The following is a 22,531-nucleotide window of genomic DNA, read 5'->3' as shown; positions in this document are numbered from 1 at the left end:
TTTTTCTTACAATTTGTAGTAAATGGATTAAGTTAGAATTTTTTATAATTTTGTATTTTTCTTTCACTGAGTTAATAACATTATTTTACCAATTAGAAGACAAAATCTCTTTTGCAGTACAGATTCACAGTTGAAAAATGCTTCCATGAGAACATAGGATTAGTTTAAGTCTCTCAAGCTGGCATCTGAAAACCCCTGAGAATCCATACATTTCTGGGGTTCCACAGTAATTTTTTTCAATTAGACTGCACATTGTAGTCAGTCTCCATATCCATGGTTCCACATTGGTAGACTTAGTCAACACCCAGATTAAAAATAGAAAAAAAAATTCCAGAACATTCCAAAAAAGAAAGGTTGAATTTGCCACTTATTGTCATCTATTTACATACCATTTACTTTGTATTAGGTATTATAAGTAATCTGGAGATGATTGAAAGTATTTGGGAAGATGTATGTAGGATCTGTGCGAATGCTGTGCCACACTGTATAAGGGACTTACTTGAGTGTCCTTTGATTTTTGGAATCCATGGGGGTCCTAGAACCAGTGCCCCACAGATACTGTGAGACTGCCATACTTAAGTGTGAGAAATCCTGAGCCATTAGCTATTCCCTCAAAATTTTATGTCACCTTTTTTCTGTTATAAATTGTGGTCGTGGATCTGCTGCTTTAACATCCTTTCCACATCACTGTCCTATACTCCAAGGTAGCAGAAAAGACACTTAGATACAATCTGAGAATTGCAGCAGGCCCTTCTGATTGATGTGACAGAGACACTGGTAGAAGAGCTAGAAGTGCTTTCAAGTCAGCTGGTCCTCCTGGAATTCCAGTGCTCCTAGTTCTGAGAACTTGGTCATGTTAATAGGCTGCGTTTTAATACATCAAATAGGGTAGTAACGTCACCCTTAGTGGTGTTGGTGAGGAATAGAAATAATCGATATGCAATCCTAACAGGAGTATCTCACACAAGGAGACAGTTAAAGGTAGATCTTACTGTTAGCAGTTCAGTCATTCAGTCGTGTCCGACTCTTTGTGACCCCATGAGCTGCAGCACGCCAGGCCGCCCTGTCCATCCCCAACTCCTGGAGCTTGCTCAAACTCATGTCCATTGAGTCGGTGATGCCATCCAACCATCTCATCGTCCGTCGCCTGCTTCTCCTCCTGCCCTCAATCTTTCCCAGCATCAGAGTCTTTTCCAGTGAGTCAGTTCTTCACTTCAGGTGGCCAAAGTTTTGGAGTTTCAGCTTCAGCATCAGCCTTCCCTTGAATGTTCAGGATTGATTTCCTTTAGGATGGACTGGCTTGGTCTACCTGAAGTCCAAGGGACTCTTCAAGAGTCTTCTCCAACACAACAGTTCAAATGCATCAGTTCTTTGGTGCTCAGCTTTCTTTATAGCCCAACTCTCGCGTCTATACATGACTACTGGAAAAGCCTGAGCTTTGACTAGATGAACCTTTGTTGGCAAAGTAATGCCTCTGCTTTTTAATATGCTGTCTCGGTTGGTCATAGCTTTTCTTCCAAGGAGCAAGGGTCTTTTAATTTCATGTCTTCAGTCACCATCTGCAGTGATTTTGGAGCCCCCAAAAATAGTCTGTCACTGTTTCCCCATCTGTTTGCCATGAAGTGATGGGACCGGATGCCATGATCTTAGTTTTCTGAATGTTGAGTTTTAAGCCAACTTTTTTACTCTTCTCTTTCACTTTCATCAAGAGGCTTACTGTTATGGTTATAAACAATTATTTATGGACTAGTTGTAATATCCTAATAAAGTAATGTGGATTATAACTTTTTTTTTGATTATAACTTTTAAGACATATAATTTATATCTTATTTTGTCTATTTAGAAGTATGGTATATGGAGCAAGTAACACCCTAACATAGTACAGATTGAAAGCATAAAATTGTGTTAGTACAATCTTAGATGAATTAAAGATGTTACACCCCTGACATAAAGGTCAGCAGTTTGGGGCATCCACACGTGGCCTTTGAGAACAACAGCAGTTTAGAGGCTTTCAGCTGCACTTGCCCCCAGCTCTTGAGGCCTCAACCTCTGGTAAAATAATCTTAAGCTTAGTCAATGGATGAGTCCACAGAAGATACAGGGGAGTACCTTGATGTACCACTGTCAGTCTGACTCCACCTCCTGGAAGCAGTGGTGCCCTGACCTTCAGTAGAGTCAGCCCCTGATCCATGAGCCATTAGCATCCAGTACCCACAACAGCTCGGGGAGCGGGGTTAGGGGTATGGTGCCACCCACAGCTCTGGTTTCTGCCACTAGACAAAGCTGTCACATTCCTTATGTGGCCTTCTCTGACCTGGTTACCTAGGAAGTTCAAAACTAAAGTTCATATTTAATTGCTTTAACAACTGTAAACCAGGATTATTCCTGTCTTCCTTTTCTTTGTGATTTTAGCCTGTCTTCTTTATCTTTTGGTTTTTGTATTTATTGGGCCAGCAGTTTTATTTTAAATTGCCTCAAATGCTTTTTGGAAGTGGATGAGTCTAAAAGAAAAATGTGTAAATTAAAAGTCAGTTTTATAATTAGAAAAATACCAGCATTGTCCTCCTTAAAAATCAGATAAAACAAGTGTTGAATAGAAAAAAAAGTATTTACAATTATAATCCATTTTAATTATGCTTAATTATAATTCAATTTAATTAGTTATGCTTTCATATGTACTCGAGTAAAATAAGCAATAAATATAAATCCAGGGAAGAAACAAAATTGCTTTTTTGCAGATGATACTTTTTATTTATAAAACACAATGAAATGAACAAAATTGTTGGAGGTAAACAGAAATATGCAACAAATTTTGCAAAATTACACTCTATGATGGAAATCCTTTAAAGTCAATAAAGTTAGTATATTCTCAAGTCATATAGCTAAAAATACAGATGACATTTGCTTAGAAGATATTTTGACCACTCAAAAGGAATATATACATAAATGCATTCCTAATCCCCATGTGCAATCATATCTTTATTTTAGATCTTTGATGATGATGCAGGAGAGAATGATCTATCAAATAAAACAGCTGTAAAATATTTTAGTCTGTACTTCATATGCACAATTCAAAATTATTTATTCACATAAAAGATAACTTCCCACTTTCTTAGTTATTAATACATAATGAAGTAGCCTTTCCCTTTTTACCATTGTTATGAACAATAACTAAGCTTAAATGAATAAATTATTAGAAACATTTGTGTGCGGTGTTTCTTTTGCACATTGGAAAATCCAGTTTTTATTTTCTTTAAATATTTGAATTACATATAAGATAATTTAACTTTTAAAGCATTCTTTATTCTTTAAAACATTTTCATAACCATTAATTGAAGCAGCTCATTTGTAAAAACGTTTTTAACATGAATCAAACTTGAGAAGAAAAAATGACAACTTGAAAGTAACCTTTAGCATTCAAATACTAATCAGTGTGATATTAAATGACAGGGGCAAATCAAAAATGCGAGAGGTAAATGAACCTAATCTGGAGAGTCCTCTTGTTAGCAGCCACAAGAGGGCAGTTCATAAGCATTTTAAAACAGATTCTTCTTGTTTTCACTTAGCTTATACATAATGCTTTAAAAGTCCTAGAGATTTCAGTTTGGGTTTAGTTTGATTTTGCTTTGCTGTGGTAGCATTTACCAATTTCCTTTATTTCCACCTAATCTTTGAACGCCATATTGTATGGAGATTATATTTCCTAAAGTGTAAAAAATGTCCTCTGCTGGGAGGCCACAGTGGATGGGGACTTGGGGTTTGGGCCACCTCTGAAACAAGTGGACATCTTCTGTACGTAAGGTGCAGTCATACAATGGAGCTTGAAAACAGAAGTAAGTTACTGTTGTCAGGCAGAGATAGCAAAAGCAGATGATATCCTGAATTAACACCAGGACAAGGTGCTTTTTATACTTAGTTCTTCTCCGGTTAGTAAGATGTAATGGCAGCCCACTCCAGTGCTCTTGCCTGGAGAATCCCAGGGAAGGGGGAGCCTGGTGGGCTGCTGTCTATGGGGTTGCACAGAGTCGGACACAACTGAAGTGACTTAGCAGCAGCAGTAAGATGTATCAACAGTTTATCTTTAAGAAGAAAAGGCTGTGAAATAATTGCCTTATTAATATAATCTGAACCTCTTTCTTTTATAAATCTTCAGATAAAACATGACAATAATGGGAAAGTAATGTAAAACAGGTATACACAAAATCTAGCATTTTTAAAAACTTCATTTTTAAAGTATTTCACATTCTTTGTAGAGAAAGTTAAGCACAATTCTGGTATTTGAAGACAAAAGTCACAGCAGGCACCTAAAAATTCCATGTGCATCACACAGTTTTTCACACATAGTCCTTCAGGCTGTATGCCAAACCGTCCTCTGGCTGTGCGGTGGAGACGGGTGGCTGCTTGCATGGGTGGAGCAAAGCTCCCGAATTCTTCTTCAGACAGGATGTGCAGAAGATCATGCCAGAGATCACCAGCAGCACGGCCGAAATGATTCCAAGGTAGACAGCTCCTCCAGGCTCATGTTTGTTGCTTTGTGGAACCGTCAAGTCCAGAAAGTTTGCTATGATCTCCTTTGTGTACCACACAGTCGGTATTAAACCAGAGGTCCCTGCAGACAGGAAACAAACTCCTCCAGCAAAACAGGCATGCCTCTTGGTTTCCGGGTCCCCTCCTAAGCGAGTGCACTCCATCCCCACTGTGGAAGTGCAGATCCCCACCGCAGACAGGATGCAAGCCAGGATCATGGCAGCCCGCGCGGCCTGCTCGTGGCTGGGGAGGGCCAGGACGGAGTACTTCAGGGTGCAGCTGAACATCCCGGTGCTGTACCACGTGCAGTCCATCCACAGCCCTTCCAGCCGCTCAATGGTCGTGATGATGTTGGAGCCCACATCCATGTTCACCTTCCAGTTGGGCAGCAGCGTGGCCGCGAGGACTCCAGAGACCCCAGATAAGGCCAGGGCGAAAGCCAGGAGCTCGACACCCGCCGCGGCCATGACGTCGCTGCGACCTCTGTCCTCCCAGAAAACCCTGACGGCTCTCGGTCAGAATTGTAGCTATTTCTGCACAGTAGAAAACCAAGTAACAAAAGGCTGGGGAAAGAAGACAAGATCAGGACTGAAAGAAAGGACAAACAAAGACTTCTGTGAACAGTGAAAACTGAGACACACCTGACGAGGCCTCCGCAGGGGACGAGGTTACCGCCTCCCAGGAGAGAAGCTCACACCAGGCCCCCGGGGCTGACGTTTCCTCAGTGATTTTGGTCAGGTGGTGCTTGGTGCATGGAGTCAAGGAAGGAGATGTCCACTTTGTTTCTTGACTTAAATTTTTAAAAAGTGTTTATTGGAGTGTAATTAATTTATAACGTTATAGCTTCTGCTGTACAGCAAAGTCAATCAGTTATACATACATCCACTCTTTTTTGGATTCTATTCTCTGTAAGTCATTACAGAATATTGAGTAGCATTCCCTGTGCTATACAGTAGGTTCTTGTTAGTTATTTTATATATAGTAGTTTTATTTAAAATTTAAACCCTGCTGAAGTTGTCTGTAGGATAGGCCTGTACCTTGTTAGGAGATTTAGGCATTGAATTCCAGCTGCAGGATAGGTGATAAAGGATTTTAATAGTATTAGAGGTTTTAAAAATGTTATTTCTAATTAAAATACTCTATTGGTAATAAGAATAGTTTAAACCCATCTGTTAAAATTGATTTATAAATATATATTAGAAAAGTTTTCAGTACTGAAAAATGATTATTTTAAAAATCTATTAAACACTCTTCATGCCATTCACATGGGCCAAGTGAATTGTTAAAGAAGGAGAAGAAAGTAGTAGAAAGAACTCAAACTCACTAGCATGATATCTCTGATTTCCAATTTGGAAAATCTTTACCTAAGGCATACCATTCGGAGAAGGCAATGGCACCCCACTCCAGTACTCTTGCCTGGAAAATCCTATGGACGGAGAGCCTGGTAGGCTGCAGTCCATGGGGTCGCTAAGAGTCGGACACGACTGAGCGACTTCACTTGCACTTTTCACTTTCATGCATCGGAGAAGGAAATGGCAACCCACTCCAGTGTTCTTGCCTGGAGAATCCCAAGGATGGTGGAGCCTGGTGGGCTGCTGTCTGTGGGGTCACACAGAGTCGGACACGACTGAAGTGACTTAGCAACAAGGTATGCCATTGCCTCACTTCAGGTATAAGTTATTCAAAACTGAAACAACTGAGCCAGTGTCTTTTGCTTTTAAGAATGTGAGATCCTTTCTAGTGGGGACCAGAACCGTTCCCTGACCCAAATGAAGTCTGCTGCAAAACCGGTTATTCTAAATGATTCAGAAGTAGTGACATAGGATCTTGAAAGTACAAAGCAGAAGTAACCACATCATTTGTATTTGAGAAAGTAAGAAAAATAATTCACACTTTTCTTTGCACCCACCCTCCCTTTCTTTTTATAAGAGGGAAAAGATAGTGCTTGCTGTGTTTTAATCTGACAATATTTATTGCCCTCTTTGAGGAAAATATAATAGTTTCTGAAATACAGCAATACTGACTTTTGTGTATTTCCTAATTAATTTTTGAATGATGTGTTAGAATGGCTCTATAATGATTCAAGTCTGTTTCACACAAGGCAGTATGAGCTCTGAATCTAATAAAATACCTGGGTCAAATCCTGGCTTTCCAGAACCCCGCTGTGCCTCATATCCTCTTCTGGAAAGTGGGAGGATCATAGTGTCTGTAACATGGAGGTACATACGGTAATGAAGTTACCTAACCTGTGGAAGGTACTCAGTAAACTATACCTGACATCGTTATTAGTATTTTTAAATTTTTATGTCATGTGACAGTTGATATTTAATGGCACCAATATTTAATGGTGTTTTTTTCCCTCTTCCTTCCTTAGGCCGATTCCATTCATTTTCATAGACTCTTAGAGGTGAAGGAAACCATAGGTCTATAATCTTGGCCATCACCATTGTTTCAGATTAGGACACTTAGGTGGTAAATCGCCTCAGCAGTAGATCAGCAGTGCCTGCTTCCCGCTTCTGACCCTCTCAGTGTCCTCACCCTGTCCGCCTCTGCCTACCACAGTAATTCCTGGTGAAATCCTCATGTGTGCTTCCCGTGGGAAGCAGGGACAATGCTACTGTATCTGGAGGCAAAAACCACCGTTAATGGTCAACTTCCCTCACTCCCATTCTCACCGAGAGAGAGAGAGACTCCAGAGGGAAGTAATAAGGCAAACGAGCAAATGGCTTAGCTTCAGAGACTCACCGAGGTCCATCATGTCTGGCTTTTGTGAGGTATCTACAGTAATGCAACTCCATGCCTGTGTTACCGCGAATATAGTTGTATAGTTCAGTATGGTTATAATAACATTGATTCCCCAAGAGGTTAAATCCTGGGCTGTCTGAATTCGATTGTTCTATTTTTGTTCATAATCTTAAAATGTAAATTCTACCGTTTCAGGATATTTCTCTGAGATTTTGAATTCTTAGAGTCAGTAGCATCAGAGTACCTTGGCTTTGCCTGCCATCCTGCAGTTCATTCTTTCTCTGTTTTCCAAATTTCTTTTCATATCTGAGACCAAAATAAAAGTTATGGTTTCTAGAAAAAAAAAGTAAAGCACATGTCTGTAGTTTCATAACAGCTGTTTTCAGGTTTGAGTTCTAGCATTTCAGACTCCAGCCAGCTCACTCAAGTGCTGCCTTCTCAGACCACTCTCAGCTTAAGGGATTCTTTAAGAGTGAGACTGCTGTTAGCATTCCCTATCAGCATCTTATTTCTTTTTTTTTTTTTTCACTTTGGTTGAGTAACCTTTATGTGTTGATCAGTCTGTGCAGTCTGTGCTCAGCTTCCCAATTATAACTCTTTTCTTCCCATTAACCAATACATTTTATAAATTACAGTGTAACTCAGACTTGCAGACAGCCTGTTCATCTTAATTAACAAGTGCTGGCAGTGATAAATTACAGACGGCCAAAATCAGTGTAAACAATATGACACTGCATTAAGTTAGCACAGTGCTCACTTATAGTGAATGTTGGACTCTTAAGTACTTTCCTCTGCATAAAAAACTTAGAATTCATTCTCCAAAATGAAGGTCACTCTTTTCCTTTCATAAAAATATACTGGCATCTTAGCTATTGCTGTGAAATCTTTTTTTTTTTCCCTCTCTGTCTCCAGCCATAAGCATGGTACAGTTTGTGGCCTGTTCTTTCAAATTTCTATCTCATAGAGAATAAAGGAATACTTTGTTTCAGTGGTTGTGGTGGTGAAATACTGTGAAAGTAGGCAAAAGCAGAGAGGTCACATGTAAAAACTTAGTTCTAAATAGCGCTCTCATGCTTCCAAAATCTGCATATAGAACAGAACCTATAATGTTAAATTCATGAGCTATTTCCCAAAGAAATTCTGAACTGGATTTCATGAAAATGTAAAGTCAGTTTTCCAGACAAGATTTATTTATATCAAATCTAGCATTTAAAAACAGCTTTACAACTTATAATTCAAGCCAAGTTATACGCGAAGGTCTATATTTAGATCCCCAAGCATTATGGAAGCTCCTCATTTTCCATACCTTTTGTCAGCAGCCTTCAGTATCTTAACTCTCTTCTGTCAGTCGCCTTCAGTTGAACCCCAACAAGGTCTGATGAGGAGACACCACATTCATGAGGCTTAGTTCACAGCTTCTGAATATTAATGATAAAACTCCACCAAGTTAACTTGCTGATAGCAATGAGCAACACAGAAATCTGGAGAGGTGAAAACTGCTGATGGTGCTAGAAGATAAATACCAGGTTCTCCATCTCATTTTTTGAGCTGTGGGAGAATTAAGACAAGAGAGGCGGGGAAGGGAGGGAGTTGTTGTTACAACAGGATTTGTCGAAACCTGAAAGCTGAAAATGCTCTTGTGTCACAATATACAGAGGAGGAATTATTTGGGCGCTGACAGAAAGACTTTCTTTTCTTTTAATATTATGTTTTAGTCCATAGTTATAATTTATTTTTGAATTTTTATGTTGGGAGATACAGTTTATTACTTAATGACCCAATTAAAGAATGTGGTCTGAAATATTTTGAACTAGATTGTGCTTTGCAAATGATAGTTCAGTGAGACTTTCTTTTTATCCTGGTGCTTCTGACTTGTGTGAAATCAAGATTCACAAAATTGGTAGCTTTCAGACTAAACATTCAAAAGACAGGTTTAAACATATATATTTTTATAAAAGTAAAAAGAAAATCCAGTACCAGCTGATGACTAGAATCTGATCAGTAAACCTACAAGTGTTTTTCCAGGAAGGGTAAGAGGTGGGTATCCTGAATTTTCTTCTGTTAGCCTTTACACTGAGAAAGATTTCTAAAGTATCACTTAATAGATTTTAGAAAATGTTGTAAAGAAATTACATCGAAATAATGTGATGAAACATGTTAGATGAAACCAAAAGCAAACACTGAGGTGCTGGACCATGAATAATGGTACAGACATATTTCATCTTCATCTACTTTGGGTTCTCATTTTTTTCTACCTCAGTAATTTTAATTCTACAAGCTGTGTGTTTATAACCATTATGAGAACGGAAGATAATTTTACGTGTGGTTGGATGTTTAAATTTTTACTACTGCTAATAGCCATGTTAGATGTTATTCATTTCTTTAAAAAGCTGTGACTAATAAAAAGGCATGTTTCAGTTATCTGTATCTTTCTAAGTTTTTTGTTGGTTGGTTTTAATCTTCTCTAAGTCTGGCATTTAGCAAGATACGTATTGTTTTCTCCTCTTTGAAGTCGAATGTCTTTGCCTTTGTTTTTTAGCCATAGTGTTGTAATTCTGATACATAAACGTGACTTCCTTCTTTTATTTCATGGAGCTATATAAACAGTTCTTTGTGTTACTGGATGGAGTGGAGCTGAATCTCAGGCACTGACACTCCCAACATTGCTGTCACTGCTGTGTCAGGAGTCCACCAGATGCCTTCAGTGTCTTGGCTTGTTCCGCTCCCTGTGCGGTTGGTGGTTGTGCACGCTCACCTGTGCTGAGGCTGCCTGGGGGCCCGTGGAGGGAGGGGCCGGTGACCTCCCTGCTCTGGCCTCCAGCATAACACAGCCTCCTGAGGATAAATGGCTTAAGCATGCTTTAATGTACCTTGTGTTGTTGGTTGTTTTTTTTTTTTTTTTTTTTTTAAGTAATTTATTTAGTTTTGGCCACACTGCGTCTTTGTTGCTGAGCGTGGGCTTTCTCTAGTTGTGGCAGGTGGGGGCTACTCTTCATCGTGGCGCTTGGGCTTCTCATTGCGGTGGCTTCTCTTGTGGAGCACATGGGCTCTAGGGCACGCAGGCTTCAGTAGTCGTAGCACCTGGGCTTAGTTGCTCCACAGCATGTGGGACCTTCCAGGGCCAGGGATCAGACCTGTGTCCCCTTCACTCGCAGGCAGATTCTTAACCACTGGACCACCAGGGAAGTCCCTGTACTTTAGTGTTTTCATGAACTTTTTGTTTTTTTTTTTTTTTTCTTTTTTTCTGTCTTGATGAGTACACTTATCCTATAATGTATTAACTGCCTGTTCTCCCACCCCCCAGCCACACCTCACTGTCTTGGAATCTTAGTTCCCTAGCCAGCGATCAAAACCTCACCCCCTGCATTGAAAGAAAGCACAGAATCTTAACCACTGGACCACCAGGGAAGTCCCTTAACCACCTGTTTTTAAAAGGCAAACTTCTGAAATGTAAATAACTTTCATTAACTATAGACCTTTAACACAAGGCAGAATTTCTTATATAAAGAAGGAGCCAGAGGGACTTCCCTGGTGGTCCAGAAGTTAGGATTTGGTGCTTTCACTGACATGGCCCAGGCCTGTTCGATCACTGGTGGGGGAACTAAGATCGCACAAGCCGCACAGTGAGGCCCAAGGAAAAGGCGCTAGAAAGTAAAAGTGCATAGAAAGTGAAAGTGAAGTCACTCAGTTGTGCTGGACTCTTTGCAACCCCATGGACTGTAGCCTACCAGGCTCCTCCGTCCGTGGGATTCTCCAGGCAAGAGTACTGGACTGGGTTGCCATTTCCTTCTCCAGGAGATCTTCCCCACCCAGGGATCGAACCCGGGTCTCCCGCATTGCAGGCAGACGCTTTACCATCTGAGCCACCAGGGAAGCTCAGGGAAATGTAATTCATTGACATAATTATCCACTGCCAATGTAGAGAGTACAGAGAAATCTTTTTAAGTCCAGAGGCTTCTCTAGGTAAACCTTATCTTTGTTTATCTTAGTACATCTCTCTTCCCAGCCCTTCCCCACTGAACACCCAAGTTTTGTATATCCAGCTGGCGACGTGACTCACTCACTGATAGGCGTCTCAGATCTGTCAGGGACAGGACTGAACTCCTGATCTTCCCCACAGTGATTCTCCCCACTTTCCCAGTGTCTGTTAACAGCAGACGCATCCCTGGATCTTAAAAGCATCCTTTGTTTCAATACCCAATATCCATTCAGTCAACAAATTCTTTTGTTCCAAAACTTGAAAATAAATCAAGAAACCTACCACCTCTGAGCCCCTCCCCTGCTTACCCTGGCTTAAGACCTCTAGAATGTAAACCTCACAAGGGCAAGGACTTCCTGCTGTCCTGTTAATTGCCAGTGCTGTGCCAGGAATGGTGCCTGGCTTATTTTCAAGGTGTGACAGATATTTGTTGAATGAGTTCAGAAACTGATTTTGAGTATATAAAATAACAATAATACATTACCTTTACATGATTAAAAGTGTAATTTTTAAATGAGACTGTCATTTTGTTCATTAATTTTGCAATTCTTCAGTACTATCTGAGGTAATATGGTATTTATTTAATTTTTTTATATCTGGCTGCGCTGGGTCTTTGCTGCATGGGCTTTCTCCAGTTCCAGTGAGCAGGGGCTTCTCACTGAGTTGGCTTCTCTTGACGTGGAGCACGGGCTTTACGTGTGTGAGTTTCAGTAGTTGTGGCACACGAGCCCAGTTGCTCAGCGGCATGTGGAATTTTCCCGGACCAGGGATCACACCTGTGTCCCCTGGATTGGCAGGCAGGATCCCATCCACTGTACCACCAGCGAAGTCCTGGTATTTAATTCTTAAACCAAGTCTATGAGAGAGAAGAAATCATCTCATTTTTAGAGGTGAGAAAACTAAACTCCTGAGAAGCTACATAAGGTCCATAAAATGAGTAAGTAGCAGGAATGTGGGATTCAAGCCCAGAATACTGTGATTTTTGAAGCTCTGTACACACAGCCCTGCCCTGTCCTATTTAGAACAGAATGTGTTTTCAAGTCTCATAATATGAGTTGCTCCTTTCTGTGGTGGTCTGGGTTAAGCTCTGGAAATGAATGAACCCTGACACCTCTGTAGCCTGAAATAGAAACATTTGCTTCTCACTCATGCCAAGTCCACAAGTGACTCAGCAGACCCAGCTGTTTTCTTTAAAATGTTTTCATTTATCTGTTTTTTAAGAAAAAATGACATGTGATTCCTTTGGTGTATTGTTCTCAGTGACAGTATTCTGGATATTTAGACAAGCTTTTGTTTAAAGAATCAGTAGTTTGACTGAATGTTGGAGAAGAAATAGCGATACCAAGCCTTTGGGGGAGGCGGTTCTCCAGCGTCTCTCACTCCTGCCCACACAAGAGCATCATCCCACTTTAGAAAAGCCTTGGGGCCCAGGCCCCGCCCCGGGGCCCTCAGCTCTGTTGTCGGGGATGATGCCCAGTCCCTGTGTGTTTAAAATGCTGCCCACTTAATTCCAATGGAAAGTTGAGGTTCTGATTTTTTTTTAAGTTTCTTTTCTCATTTATTTTCTCCTAAACCTTAAAAAATAATTTAAGTTTAGGTTAAGATTAAGATAATTTATCTGTTCCAGTCCCACAGATTTAAAGCGACTGACTTAATCCTAAAAGAATGTTTCTCTTCTTGACTCCATCATGGAGTATTAACAGTATCAGCTATGAGCACAATCACTGCTTTATTTTCCTCTGCCTTTATGGTCATTTTATTTAAAATAATGCTTTAGGCTGCCCTGAACACTTGATCCTTTAGAATTGGTGGTTTGTAGACTAGTCGATTACAGTGAGGACTGTGTTTAAATGAAGATGGCTGTTCTCTGGTTACCGTGTGCTCCCGAACGTCTAATGAGGCCACCCGGCTCCGCGGCTCTGTGCGACTCAAACACGTATTTCTGATGTGGCTTACACTGCCATTTCTCTGTTACTTACTACCTTATTTTTCCAACATTTTGTTGCTCCTTTTAATGTCTTCATGTGAAAGGATCTTGAGGATTTGCTTTCTATGTCTTTATCACATTATTTTAGAATATTAAGACAGTCTTTGGATTTTGCAGTGACACCTGGAGATCAACCTGTAATCAACCTGTAAACCTGTTGTTCGCTTTGCATGTTATTTTGAAAACCAGGACATTTTTTTAAAACATCCTCACTTGCTGGTAGTGTGTCAGGTTGCGGCCTGAGCGCCCCTTGTCCCAGCCTGGCTCTCGGCTCACCGCCCCTCCTCCTCCCCAGCTTTGCCTGCCTGCCTTGTGCTTCTCCCTCTCTGCCCACTGGGTCTCCTGCGTTTCAGTCCTGGCCCAGTCCTGGCCCACGCTCTGCCATCCTGGGTGGGTTTGTGTGGACTTTGTGATGTTGCCAAACTAGAGAGCTTACATCAGTTTCCATCATTTCTCTTTATTTATTGTTATACCTCTGGTTACATTCATAGGCGGTCCCCCAAAACTCTGTGAGTTAAACTAGTAAAATCAGCATGTGAAGGAAGAGATCCAGTAGCTATGGAATTCGTCTTTACAAAGACAGACTGTCTTTCAAGTCAGAAATAGGAAGAGCAGGACAGCGTGAACAGTTAGAGGGCACCTCCACCAAAGGAGAGCGGGTCTGGGTGCTGAAAGCACAGGGTCTGGGAGAATCCAGCACCCTGTGCCCATGAGTGGACAGGCCCTTGGGCTGAGCACCAGTGACCATGGCGACAGCATCTGCATGAGGTTGTTCCTGCTCCATGCCTCCGCAAGCCTTCTCAGCATAAGAGCTTGCACCTTACATAGTTTTCTTCGGAAGGGAATGTACTGACGAATCAGCTTGCATGTCTCTTTGACAGTTGTGACTCATTATGAAATAGTAGATTTGCATCCATGTTCATTTATCCATCTTCTCAGCATAGTAATGGTAATATTTATAGCAGCAGCAATTATTGACTACCTGGTGAGTTTGTATAGATTGAAGCCACCCCCCGGGGAGCTGACTGATTCAGAGGTGCTCAAGTTTCTCTGGAGCCATGAAACAAAACCAGAGGTCAGGCCCTGGCCACAGCCCCCTCTGCTGCGACAGCCCTGCCCCAAGCAGGAACCTCCTCTGTCCCCAGGTACCTCCAGGGGCCACTGTTACACAGTCACTAAAGTCATGGTTTGTGGAAAAGGTTGTGGTTTTAGAAAGGTGTTTTCCCTGTGATCATTCGGTACCTCCAAGTATAACAGAATATCCTAATCCAGTATTTGGGCATTCTTGTGCCTCTTGTCAGTTCAGTTCAGATCAGTCGCTCAGTCGTGTTCGACTCTTTGCGACCCCATGAATCGCAGCACACCAGGCCTCCCTGTCCATCACCAACTCTTGGAGTTCACCCAGACTCACGTCCATCGAGTCAGTGATGCCATCCAGCCATCTCATCCTCGGACATCCCCTTCTCCTCCTGCCCCCAATCCCTCCCAGCATCAGAGTATTTTCCAACGAGTCACCTCTTCTCATGAAGTGGCCAAAGTACTGGAGTTGCAGCTTTAGCATCATTCCTTCCAAAGAAATCCCAGGGCTGATCTCCTTCAGAATGGACTGGTTGGATCTCCTTGCAGTCCAAGGGACTCTCAAGAGTCTTCTCCAACACCACAGTTCAAAAGCATCAATTCTTCGGCGCTCAGCCTTCTTCACAGTCCAACTCTCACATCCATACATGACCACAGGAAAAACCATAGCCTTGACTAGACGAATCTTTGTTGGCAAAGTAATGTCTCTGCTTTTGAATATGCTATCTAGGTTGGTTATAACTTTCCTTCCAAGGAGTAAGCGTCTTTTAATTTCATGGCCGCAGTCACAATCTGCAGTGATTTTGGAGCCCAAAACAATAAAGTCTGACACTGTTTCCACTGTTTCCCCATCTATTTCCCATGAAGTGATGGGACCAGATGCTATGATCTTAGTTTTCTGAATGTTGAGCTTTAAGCCAACCTTTGCACTCTCCACTTTCACTTTGATCAAGAGGCTTTTTAGTTCCTCTTCATTTTCTGCCATAGGGTGGTGTCATCTGCATATCTGAGGTGATTGATATTTCTCCTGGCAATCTTGATTCCAGCTTGTGCTTCTTCCAGTGCAGTGTTTCTCATGATGTACTCTGCATAGAAGTTAAATAAGCAGGGTGACAATATACAAGCCTTGACATACTCCTTTTCCTATTTGGAACCAGTCTGTTGTTCCATGTCCAGTTCTAACTGTTGCTTCCTGACCTGCATACAAATTTCTCAAGAGGCAGGTCAGGTGGTCTGGTATTCCCATCTCTTTCAGAATTGTCCACAGTTTATTGTGATCCACACAGTCCAAGGCTTTGGCATAGTCAATAAAGCAGAAATAGATGTTTTTCTGGAACTCTCTTGCTTTTTTGAGGATCCAGTGGATGTTGGCAATTTGATCTCTGGTTCCTCTGCCTTTTCTAAAACCAGCTTGAACATCAGGAAGTTCACGGTTCACATATTGCTGAAGCCTGGCTTGGAGAATTTTGAGCATTACTTTACTAGCATGTGAGATGAGTGCAATTGTGCGGTAGTTTGAGCATTCTTTGGCATTGCCTTTCTTTGGGATTGGAATGAAAATTGAACTTTTCCAGTCCTGTGGCCACTGCTGAGTTTTCCAAATTTGCTGGCATATTGAGTGCAGCACTTTCACAGCATCATCTTTCAGGATTTGAAATAGCTCCACTGGAATTCCATCACCTCCACTAGCTTTGTTCATAGTGATGCTTTCTAAGGCCCACTTGACTTCACATTCCAGGATGTCTGGCTCTAGGTCAGTGATCACACCATCGTGATTATCTGGGTTGTGAGGCTCTGTTTTGTACAGTTCTTCTGTGTATTCTTGCCACTTCTTCTTAATATCTTCTGCAGGTCCATACCATTTCTGTCCTTTATTGAGCCCATCTTTGCATGAAATGTTCCCTTGGTTTCTCTTAATTTTCTTGAAGAGATCTCTAGTCTTTCCCATTCTGTTGTTCTCCTCTGTTTCTTTGCATTGATCGCTGAAGAAGGCTTTCTTATCTCTTTTTGCTATTCTTTGGAACTCTGCATTCAGATGCTTATATCTTTCCTTGTCTCCTTTGCTTTTCACTTCTCTTCTTTTCACAGCTATTTGTAAGGCCTCCCCAGACAGCCATTTTGCTTTTTTGCATTTCTTTTCCATGGGGATGGTCTTGATCCCTGTCTCCTGTACCATGTCACGAACCTCATTCCATAGTTCATCAGGCACTCTATCAGATCTAGGCCCTTAAATCTATTTCTCACTTCCACTGTATAATCATAAGGGATTTGATTTAGGTCATACCTGAATGGTCTAGTGGTTTTCCCTACTTTCTTCAATTTCAGTCTGAATTTGGCAATAAGGAGTTCATGGTCTGAGCCACAGTCAGCTCCTGGTCTTGTTTTTGCTGACTGTATAGAGCTTCTCCATCTTTGGCTGCAAAGAATATAATCAATCTGATTTCGGTGTTGACCATCTGGTGATGTCCATGTATAGAGTCTTCTCTTGTGTTGTTGGAAGAGGGTGTTTGTTATGACCAGTGCATTTTCTTGGCAAAACTCTCTTAGTCTTTGCCCTGCTTCATTCCGTATTCCAAGGCCAAATTTGCCTGTTACTCCAGGTGTTTCTTGACTTCCTACTTTTGCATTCCAGTCCCCTATAATGAAAAGGACATCTTTTTTGGGTGTCCCTCTTGTATTTGTTTAAAATTAAGCGTTCATCTCCCCAAAATTGTTCCCATCCTTGGGACCAAGAAACCCTCATATGTCTTGTTGTTGCTGGTAGGCCTAATTTACATACATACTTTTATTTACATAATATACCCAGTAAAAAGCCCTCTCCCTCCTCTGCCCTCACTTTGGCTGCCTCTTGGACTTATTTCTTATCGTGCCCTCAGCGCGCTCACTCTTCTTACATGCTTGTGCTCCCAGAGTAAACACTGTGACTGTTTAAAATCTGTTCTTTTTGTATCATTCTAAGAAGGAAAAGAGAGGGAAAACACTCGAGCATTCTCCAAGTTGCTTAACTATACTATGACAGGCAGTTGTGACTGTGACCGCTACCCTTCTTGGGGGAAGGTGCAGCCGCAGGGCCTAGGACATTCTGATGGAGACGTGGGCGTGGGAACCCTGAGGGAGTGAGCCAGCACTGGTTAGGGAGGAACCAAGCATCCTCAGGGCGCTCACCTGACTCGCATTTCACCTGACGCCGAATGTGACTCTCCTACCTCAGGATCTCTGGACCCTTCATGCCGTCTACACGAATCTGAGACAGTCCTCCCTTGAAGGTCGAATCCCTGTGTTGTTTCTGGAGCCTCGTTATTCCCTGTAGTCATCCTTTGTTCGCATCACTCCTTCCGTCTTCTCCCAGTTGTGGTCATATCTTGGCTAAGTGAACTGTAACTTCCTAAGCATTTTTCCTCTCCAGTGGCTTATCCTTAATGGTCCCGAACACCATGGGAACTGTTGAAGACCTTTTCTTAGATAATGGCCAGTATTGTTTCTGTACCTTTTCCGTGGGGTAGTTATTGAGCTCTTTGACATGTTATGATGATCATCTCAAAGAAAGAGGGCTGTACAGTCTTCAGTGTTCCCTGGACCGTGTTGATTCAGGATCTGAGCTGGCAATATCTGAGATTTAATAGCTTCTTACTCCAGTTCTCCCATGAGGCCAGAGTGCTGCTCTGAGCTCATAACCAGTCACGTCCTAGACACGCTGGCCTGGGAAGTGGGACACCCGCCTCCAGCCTGCTCATGTTGAGAAGCAGAACCTCCACTTTGTGCAGCATTGACCTTGCGGTGGGTTGGAGAGGCAAATATTTACTGTTGTAAACGCTCTAGTTTGAAGTTTCAGTAGGTCGTTTAAGTACACTGACCGGCTGAGTTCGGAAAGGGACTGCGGCGTTTCATCCAGGAGTTTTAGCTGCGTCTAGTGCCCACGCACTGACTTCTTTTTTGGAATCAAACCCTTTAACAGACTTAAAAACTCAGGCAAGGAAATTTAATGGTTGTAATTTTAAATAAGCATTCATTTATAAGTAAAAAGCATTTTTGAATCTATTACCATAGTTACCAAGTAGCTTCCCTGTGGTTCTACAGAAAATGGGCTCCATCCTACAGCGTGATTCGAGAAGTGTGTTTGGAGGCAGGTGTAGAAAAGAGGGTGGTGTAGGTCTCCCAGAGAAGCAGGACACATTCCTTGAAGAGCCTTTTTGCCTGAGTTTTCTGTGATCCTCTGCTAAACAGTGACTGTATTTGATTGTGAGTGGAGATTTCCTTTTATCTGAAACATACTATTAGCCAACTTAACTGGGTATCAGAGTTAAATTCAAACTTTAGAAGTCTACTGCTACAGTTTATATGGAGTGCTGCTATATTTATACAGGGTTTTAAACTTTTTAAAAAATAAAAAACAGACGTTGCCTGTATTTGTAAATACTAGCTATATCTCAAACAGAGAAGGCAATGGCACCCCACTCCAGTACTCTTGCCTGGAAAAATCCCATGGATGGAGGAGCCTGGTAGGCTGTAGTCCATGGGGCCGCTAAGAGTCGGACACGACTGAGCGACTTCACTTTCACTTTTCACTTTCATGCATTGGAGAAGGAAATGGCAACCCAGTCCAGTGTTCTTGCCTGGAGAATCCCAGGGACGGGGGAGCCTGGTGGGCTGCCGTCTATGGGGTTGCACAGAATCGGACATAAAATCAGGCAAATAAAGATGAGGCCAAATTTTTAAATCCAAGGATTCTAGGAGTGGCAGTTTCTTACTGGAAGGAGAATGCATCTATCCCTGTTTTCATGCCTTTGGTCTTAATAGTATTTGAACATTATAGTTTTGATAATATTTTGTGGGTTTAGGGTTGGGTAGGGTTTAATTTTATCTCAGTTTAATAAAAAATTATTTTCTCTGGAGACTGGCAGGCTGCTGCCTGGAAGAATCCTTTCAGAACTAATTTGGAAGGATTGGATGGAAAGGGTTCAAGGGGCTGAGTCATAGAGGGTTGGCAGAATGAGCGGTCAGGACAGGAATGCCAGTGAGCACAGGTGGTAGAAAGGGGTGGGCGAAGTCGAGAGAACGGTCTAGAACAGTTGAGTTCACTTGATCCCCAGTCCCGTGTACTCTCCCGTGCCTCTCTCCTCTGTGTTGACCACAGGCCCTCTGGGGTGCCTGGATCCTGTTCCGTGGTGGTTTTGTGAAGCTCTAAGGAAAGTCCTGGCCTTTTAGCTGAAACACTTAGTTTCCTACAGGAAAGGAAGTGCTTGTTAGTGAACTTGGAGAAACACATAGAGCACAATTTGAAAAAACTATTCAAATTTAATAAGAACATTGAGATAGTCACTCTGCAGTGGGAGAATAACTGTTCCACCCAAAGTGTATAATCGTCACTAAAACAGTCTGAAGATGGACATTTTAGGGAGTGTTTTCAGATGCAAAGTCTCTCCATTGCCAGCTTTCACTCTCCAGCTTAGAACATTCTCAGCATTTGCCAGCCTCAGTGATCGGGGAGGTCAGCGGGGCGGTTCCAGGTAGCTCAGACCCCACCTAGCAGGAGAAACCCCTCTGGCGCCTCTGAAAGCCCATCCAGGTTGGTCTTCTTGGGTCTTTCTTATCCAAACATCCTCACATCACGTGCAAATACTTTTCCTCCAACCTAAAAACAAACAAAAGTTGCCTTATATATTACAGGCCCATTTGAAGGAATAATTTTGCAGCTACAAGGATATTTAGGAGCATGTCCTCCTGAGAGAATGCAATAACCCCTGTGAGTTTTAAAACATAGGGTTCCTTTTGACAAGTAGTGGTATGGCCCACACGTCATAAATTGCTGGACTTTCTTAGCCTCTGTAGAGTGTATGATGTTCTAAGGAGCAGGTTTAGCAATAATCCCTTAGAGACTGAAGCTTTTGTAAATTACGAGTAGACGTCCCATTTCCCACCACATCTGTGTCAGGCTTGTGTGTCATAGCTGCTTTGACTCCATTTCCTCTCCTAGTCTTTACTTTCAGTATTTTTCTAGCGTTGTTTTGAATATATCCTTGTGAACCACTGTGAGTCCATTTTTAGAATAGGGATATTTTTATTTTCTGATAAAGAATCTCAACAGCTGGTAGTAGCTTAACACTTAAACAGTAGTATTTTTGGTGGTTTCCATTCCGTTTGGTTCCTGCCTTTGCCTCATGGGACATTTAAAGTTGTTAGCAAAAAGTTATGTGGCCATGCAGACAAGCATGAATTCAATCCAGCTGATTAATCAGTATCTATATCTGAAAGAAGTGGTGTCCTAATTGATTCCCTTTCTGGGGAGTTCAGCGCTGAGTGGTCCCTGGGGGCCCAGCTGCCATGTCTTGGGCTTTTGAAGTCCAGACTTATACTCGGAACTTCTGCTGCAGCTTATTTTTTACTCATTCAAAAGCTAAATATTCTTATGCTGTTACCTGCCTACAGACTTTAAAGATTACCTGGATTAATCTTAAATGGCCATTGTAAAACCACATTCTAAAATTAAGTGACTATTAAGCACAGGCCTAGTGGCTGCCGTTACAGAACAGATACAGTCAACTGGGAGTTCCCTGCGGCAGCTCAGAGGCGAGTGTAGCGTCTTACATGCCTGGAGGAGATCTGCTGCTGATCCATCCTCCTGTGCTGTACGAAGATAAACCGTTTAATGTACTACAGCAGGCAGTAAAATGCTGTGTGTGTTCTGACGATGAAGGTGGACTCGGGGGTGGTACACTTCACCCCCCTGACCCGGCCCAGGATCGAGCAGCCCTTCAAGCTGGTGGAGAAGGTGGTTCAGAATGCCTTTCAGTTCCGAAGGAAATACTGCCATCGAGGGCTCGGGTAAGAATGCTTTTTCCTGCTCGGTAGCACTTTTTACAAACTCCTCAATCACCTTCCAAGATTAGGAACTGATGTTTTTACAATTGTTCAGACTGCCGTAAATATTACTCTTAGTTCAGATCCTGCAATGAACAAACTTTGACAGCCACTGAGGAGAAAGCAAAACGTTGTCTTAACCGCAGATGCCACCGGGAGGTTCTGTTTGGTTTGGTCATAAGTACAAACTAAAACTGACATCACACAGTTTGCAGTGAGGCTGTACTGGGCAGTCATCATTTCACTCAGGACTCAAACCATCTGAGCTGTTGTTACTCTCGACACTTCTGCCACTACACATGTGGTGTTTTCTCCAACGCGAGAAAATTCCCTAATTCTCCGACCACCACCTGGGTGTCGTGCAATTTAATTCAAGTCTGATAACTCACTGCCTGGCATTAACGCAGACACTAGTGGCAAGTCCCAGGTTGCTGCTGGTATCTTCTGACTGGCTATAAATTGGCAGTTTCCATGATCTCGTCCATCTTCAGCCTCAGTAATCTGCTAGAATGGCTCATAGTACACTTACTTTCATGTATTGGTTTTAAAAGCTATAACTCAGGAACTGCCAAAGTTGGAGAAGAGGTCCAGGACATGGTTTGGGGGCGGGATGCCCTCTCGAGGTTTCTTCCTTCCCAGCACCTCGTGTGTCCACCAACCTCAAAGCTCTCCTAACCCTATTATTTTGGGGTTTTATGAAGTTCATTACCCAAGCAGGACTGAGTAAAGCATTGGCCACTGGCGATCAAGCTCAGTTTTCCAGCTCTTCCCTCCTCAGACGAGCAGTGGTAGGTGCATCCTTCAGTCATATAATTGAGTCCCCTAGCCTGATGCTTTCCAGGGGCCACCAAGAATCACCTCATTCGCACAGAACTCAGGTATGATCAAAAGGGGCTTGTTATGAATAACAAACGATGTTCCTATCACCCCTTACTCAGGAAATTCCAAAGATTTTAGAAGCTCTGTCTCAGGACAGAGACCAAATATGTGTATCTCCTATCACACACTAAGTGGGTTTTTTAATGCCCTGTTTCCATCAGGTTGCTGTATCTTGAAGATTTTAAGGACATGTTTAAAATTAGGAAGCAAAGATAACTTCTGAGTAGCCAGAACAACATCTGGAGTATCCGTGAGATCCGTGTGTATCTGTGTTTATTAACAGAGAGCTCCTGTGTGTGAGCCTGAAAGGCCTCAAGGTCACCAGTGATGCTTGATAGCCAGTGACAGTCAGGAAAACATGTGACTAGGCCCAACATAGTCTAAGAACGCAGGAAAGCAAATGTGTGTTTTCAAGATATCCACCTAATACAGTCAACTGTAGTTCTTTACATCAGTTTAGCTTTAGAGGCACATACTAT

General features: G+C 42.2%; 2 protein-coding genes across 9 annotated transcripts in view; one reads left to right on the top strand and one right to left on the bottom strand.

Moving 5' to 3' along the window:
• TFB1M (transcription factor B1, mitochondrial) overlaps positions 1–22,531 on the top strand; it is a 65,901-nt gene that overhangs the window by 41,310 nt on the left and 2,060 nt on the right. For 3 of the 8 annotated variants that reach the window (XM_055536055.1, XM_055536051.1, XM_055536052.1), the window contains exon 6: positions 21,010–21,137. The exons of 1 other annotated variant lie outside the window; for it this stretch is intronic. In XM_055536055.1, the coding sequence (XP_055392030.1) occupies positions 21,010–21,137 (128 nt within the window). Of the gene's footprint in view, positions 1–1,049; positions 1,134–2,988; positions 9,694–17,526; positions 17,641–21,009; positions 21,138–22,531 lie in introns of those variants that run through there. 4 more of the 8 variants (XM_055536054.1, XM_055536057.1, XM_055536053.1 and 1 more) reach the window with 4 other exon arrangements.
• CLDN20 (claudin 20) lies at positions 4,335–5,187 on the bottom strand. Its single transcript, XM_055536061.1, has 2 exons — positions 5,169–5,187; positions 4,335–5,060 (listed from the first exon to the last, which is right to left on the bottom strand). The coding sequence occupies exon 2, from the start codon at positions 4,992–4,994 to the stop codon at positions 4,335–4,337; it is 660 nt and encodes a 219-aa protein (XP_055392036.1). The 5' UTR covers positions 4,995–5,060; positions 5,169–5,187.

Source organism: Bubalus kerabau, chromosome 9 (assembly GCF_029407905.1).
Source record: "Bubalus kerabau isolate K-KA32 ecotype Philippines breed swamp buffalo chromosome 9, PCC_UOA_SB_1v2, whole genome shotgun sequence".
Lineage (NCBI taxonomy): Eukaryota > Metazoa > Chordata > Mammalia > Artiodactyla > Bovidae > Bubalus > Bubalus kerabau.
The sequence above is the reverse complement of the archived record's forward strand: the minus strand, read 5'-3'. Positions and strand labels throughout refer to the sequence as shown.